Raw genomic sequence first — 5,258 nt, forward strand, 5'->3', positions numbered from 1 at the left:
GCAGCGGCGCCGCGGCCTCTCCCCGCTCCGCACGCCTGCCGGGGTGCGTTCCCTAGCCTTTCCTGCCTCCGCTCCTGTGTTTCTCACTCTCTCTCTCTTTTTTTTTTTTTTTCCCTTTCCCCTGACTGTAAATGCGCCATAAAAATGGATCAAATTGCTTAAATCACTGTCATTAAATCAGTGTGAGTCCCCCCTCCACCCCGGTGCTCGACGCCTGGCAGAGAACATTTGTTCCAAAGGCTGAACAGCCGTCTTATTGCTCTGAAAGCATATTTGCTGCTTGGTGGAAGGAGGAGAGGGGGAGAAAAACAGCCTGCGAGGAAACGGGGAGGAGGAGGGTGAAGTCCCCGGCTCTCTGGGAGCCGCTCCAGGATGGAGGGATGGAGACCCGCTGTAAAAGCCCTCRGGCTTTGCAGCGCCCTGCTGGGGCCGGGCAGGCTGTCCGCGCCGAGCCGCTGCGCGCGCGGCACAGAAGCGCGTTTATTCCCTGGTAGACGGGGCAGGTCAAGCCGTGAACGTCTTCGRGCCTCTGGGGCTTGCTAGAGCCCTGCCAGCGTTGTTAGCCCCGGCTGAACAGCGGCCTTAGACCCGCCGGTGTTTGTCCCTGCGGGAGCCGGCAGCGGGGAGCCTCGGAGCGGCTGGGAAAGCCGGCGCAAGGCGAGCGCCCCGGGAACGCAGCTGGTTTGGGGCGAGCGGATCCGGGGCWCGGGCAGCGCCCGCAGCTCTGCGATCGAGGTAGAAACGCGTCAGCCGCCGGTTCCCCCCGCGCCGGGGGGCTGCGCGGGGCGACGCTGCCCTGCTTCCACCCGGCCGCTCCGGCAAGTCCCCAGATCCTTCCCGCTGCCGTAGCTGTGCAGGCTCTGGAAGGGTCGGAGTAGACCTCRAGGGCTTTGGCATGGAAAATCATTTCAACAGCAACTAAATCTGAGAGAATCCTCTGCGGGGAGGGCAGACGGGGCAGAGCGTGAGCGTGCTCCCAGCGGGAACGGCTTCCCCAGGGGCCGGGGAAGGAGGGGAAACCACCGGACCGAGCAGCCAGTACCTGGATGTTCTTCAGCTTCCCTCGCTGGAAGCAGCCGAAGGTCTCCTCCAGGTGCTTGGAGGTGCGGCTCGTGTCCGCCACAGCTTGGTGCACGCTGGATTCAGCCTGTGGGAAGGARTATCTCCTCTGGAGACACAGGATGAAGCTCATTTCAGGCCTGTCCTTGCTGTCCTGCTCTGGGGTCCATCTCAGCTGTGCTCATCCCGGAGCATGGAGCCGTATCCTGGCTGCAGGATCCTGCTGGTATGGGGGGGCTGGTGCTTACCTGGGCCTGCAGCAGGAGTCAAGGAAAGGCTGCCCAGGGAAGGTGCTTTTCTACGCTTGCATTTGCTTTTATTTACTGTGCTGTTCCATCAGCCTGTGCTTCCCGGGGTCCATCTCCCTTCCCAACCTCGCTATCCTTCTCCCTCAGCCATCAGGTTGGATTCCCTAATGGCTTAGGAGCGATCCAAGCAACAGGCTTCATTGCAGCAGGGTCTAGAAAGGTCTTTTTCCGGTCTCCAGCCATGCTTATGAAATTTGCCTGAATTTAATATTTTTATGATGTGACTTGAATTGCATTGAAATTCGTCAAGATATTTGCGGCAGTGGGGTCTGYGCATGCACCTGGAGACAGAGCGTGCAGCCTCATCGCTGCTAAGGCAGCCAAAATGTGCTTGGGAGGCTAAACCCTCAAGCCCAGTGCTCTGGGCTTCCTGGAAATGCACCTTTGGTCAGGGGAACGCGGAGGGTCTTGACCCTAAATCCCCCTGGACTGCGATTGTTGGGTTCCTGGGTGGGGAAAGGGGAGATGGAGAAGCAGCATCATGTCTACCTACGTCCCTGTGGATGGGCGATCGCCCATCCTCTGTAGGCGAGGAGRCGATGACCTGCCGGTGCAGCAGGGCCTTCTGTCGCAGCCACACCAGCTTCTCCAGCTGCTTTATCTCATTGCTGCGGGTGCTGTTGAACCTCTTGAGTTCTGCCTGGAAAATAACACCAGTGTTTGCGGTGGGGGCTGGTAGGGCAGCTTCACAGGGGCTTACCCGCGTCTGCCTCGGTTGGGTGCCGCAGAGCTTCAGGGGCTCAACCACCTTCGTTCCCAGCCGCTCTGTCTACCAGGAAAGGGGTTATTATCTGCCAAGCAGGAAGGTAGAGCCACCAGCCTGGCATGAACAGGACCAARCCGACAGCCTCCAGCCAACACGCTCAGGCCAGACCAAGGCCTCAAGGTCTCCCAAGTGATAGTGCCAAACAGGGGGTTCGAAAGACCCACTTTTGTCCAGGTGTCCACAAGGTGGTAGCTAGTGGTGAGGGGTGGGAATTCCTCCCTTCTGGCTGGAACCACCTCRAAATGCTCGGAGCCAGGCTGTCGTCTCTGGCAAGGAGGTAGGTCCAACCCTTGGCTTGGTTCCTTCCCCCTACCCCGAGTTGGAAGGAGCGAGGACACGCTGCGCAGATCAGCGTCTCTGCCCAGGGGCGGCGCGAGCGGGACGGAGCACGGCCCTCGCGGGAGAGCGCCGGTCGCAGCGCGGCGCAGACCCGGCGGAGTGCTTGCTGCTCGCTTTATTGCTCGTGTGTGTTTATTGCTTCCTGATGGGAAGGCCCACATCTGGGACGTATTTGCTTAGGACCTTGTTAGGGGGTTGTGGTCTCGACCGCTCTTTACCTCGGCCTGCCTGTAATCCTGCACTTTGGCTAACTCCTCCGCAAAGCTCTTCATGGTGTTTCGCAGCTCGGGGCTCTCGGTGTTTGCGTAGTCAATGAGTTGCCTCACCAGGAGATCAGACTTGTCACGGAGCTGGGCCACTTTCCGGGTGTAAGAAGCCATCAGAGAGCAGAACCGCCCAAAGTACTTCTCTGCGTTGGCCACCGTCTTCTCCATGWTCTTCACCTGGCTGTCCCTGGGTGGGAAAAGAAAGGGAGGGGGCGTTGGCGGGGTTTGCCAGCAACGCTGCTCTGAATCTGCGGCGGGAATTGGAGCCGCGAGGCTTTACGTGCGGCTCTTGTGCGGGCGCGAGACCCTCTTTTGTGTATCTGCAGTCAGGAATTACTTGAACTTCATCAGACTGGGCTGTCGTTCACCTTGACCGTCCCCTTCCCAAGCTGGGACCTGAAGCACTCTCCTTCAAACTAACTGCTGAAGCTGTGACGCCAAGAGTCCCTCTGGGCAGTGCACGGCCGAGGCCGTTAGGTGCTGAGCGTGCTCCTCGTGGCTCCCCGCGGCTCCTGGCACGTTCCCTGCTGCACGATGCAGGTGGTGCTGGCGGGCTCCAGGTGGATGAGCTTTCACTTCCCTGAACGCACCGAGCTGGCTCTCCCGACCGAGAAACCCCTGTCCTTGAGCTAGCTGTGTCAGACCTCTGCATTCGCTGTGAAAGCAGCRTTAACGGAAGGATGCAGCTGCAGCCTGCCTCTCCGCCTCATTCTTCCCAGCAGCTCTGCCAAGGCTTTGGCCGCTGTGCATCACCTTGTAAAACCTGCTGATCCCCCTCTTGCTCGGTCTCCACTGTGCAGCCTTGACACGCTGCCATGAAAGACTAACAGCGCCTTAAATTTCTCAGATCCTGGAGCTCCGCTTAACTGCTGCTCCCCCCTCCCTGCTTTCAGTGACCCTGTGCCAAAAATAAATCATTTGCAAGCAGCGCTGCTGCTCGTCGGCTATACTGCTGTATGCAATGCGGGGTCATGCCCACCTCGTTGCTGCTAATGAGCTGGAGACCAACAAGAGGAAAGAACCGGGGCCAGCAAGGAAGAGGTGGAAAGAGCCAAAATGCACGGTGATGAGTGAAGGAAAGGTGAGACAAGCCAGAAGAGCAGGGGGGGCCTGGCAGCAGTGCTAKGAGACACTCGACTCAGGGACGAGGGACTGGAGAAAGGGCCCAGCAGATCTACCTGCCGGATAGCACGGCATCTTTGCCATTGAATTGCCCCATGGAGGAAGACCTGGGGGAGGAAGGATGCTGCAGCCTGGTTTTAACTGCCTGGGAACCTCTTGGATCTGGTGCTTTCTCCTGATGAGGCCCTGCAAATCCCACAGCTAAATCTTGGCTCTGGTTGCACAATATAACGTATGGATCCAATATAGTGCAGTGCATGTTTGTTACAGCAGCCTCATAGCTCCAACAGATGCAAAGTTTCTAGGAAATTGTGGGTTTTCCATGTGTCTTTAAACACTGAAGCCAAACAGGATCTCTCCTGCACCCCTCACTCTAGCTGGGAGGTAACAGGATAGTGGGCTGCTTTTCTCTCTGCTTTCCTCCCTTTAAAACCTTGCAGGAGGGGCTGTGTGTACGAACACGTGGCTTTCCTTGTGAGGATGTGCTGTCACTTATTATGCCGACAGGAGAAAAAACCCACCTTGTATCTGGCAGAGGAGTGAAGCTGCAAGACAGACAGCGTGGCGGTTTGCCTGTGCYGGCGTCACCCAGGCACCCACGGACAGGCGTGATTACTGTGCTCRTTTCCAATTAAAAGCTGGTTTGCTACAGACCTCTCCTGACCTTCAGCCTGGCAGACTTATGTTTTCCAGGGGAAAATAGCCCTGTTCTCCACCTCCCTCCCTCAAAGCCCTGGTTTCCTTGCACCGTGCCCGAGATAACACCCTGTCTTGCTCTGTCATCACGTCCTGCTGTCTTTATCTTAACCCTACAGGTTTTTTCCCTCCTTCGTGAGCTGCCTGTTTCCTCAACGCTTGTTAGCCGGGTGTTGCGAGCACGGGATGGGACACGCAGGTTAAGGGAGACGAGGCCCACGGCAGCCCCTCGGGTCGCCTCACCTGGCCAGGAYGGCGCTCGTGGCTGCTCCCACGGCGGTGCCGGGGGGGCGGCAGTGGCTCCGGTCCCAGCCCCGTTGGTATGGCTACACCCAACTGACCTGCCCTCGGTCTCCCAGGGAAACTGGGCCTCTGCCAGCTCCCGGCCTCCTTCTTCCTCTTCCTCCTCCCCAGCTCAGGCTCTCACTCACCTTTGGAGGGTCTTGCGTGGATCCCACGGGCCCGTCCCCATTGCCCTGCTCCCATGGCTGATGCCAGTGCCAGAGCAGCATCTCTGGGGTGCTGCTCCATCCCTCCACCCCATGGTCCCGAGGCATCCCCCTCCCCAGGGTGCTGCTCCATCCCTCCACCCCGCAGTCCTGAGGCATCCCCCTCCCCAGGGTGCTGCTCCATCCCTCCACCCCGCAGTCCTGAGGGATCCTCCTCCCCAGGGTGCTGCTCCATCCCTCCACCCCGCAGTCC

General features: G+C 59.0%; 1 protein-coding gene across 1 annotated transcript; it reads right to left on the minus strand.

Annotated features, from left to right (window-relative positions):
* Positions 1–746: 746 nt before the first annotated feature.
* Positions 747–3,935, minus strand: CIBAR2 (CBY1 interacting BAR domain containing 2). Its single transcript, XM_085310161.1, is given in 7 exon segments — positions 747–868; positions 871–937; positions 1,043–1,163; positions 1,916–2,007; positions 2,068–2,136; positions 2,691–2,986; positions 3,917–3,935. Coding segments are annotated over 7 exon segments (786 nt in total).
* Positions 3,936–5,258: the final 1,323 nt, after the last annotated feature.

Source organism: Rhea americana, unplaced genomic scaffold (assembly GCF_003343005.1).
Source record: "Rhea americana isolate MKP2758 unplaced genomic scaffold, rheAme1 scaffold_311, whole genome shotgun sequence".
Lineage (NCBI taxonomy): Eukaryota > Metazoa > Chordata > Aves > Rheiformes > Rheidae > Rhea > Rhea americana.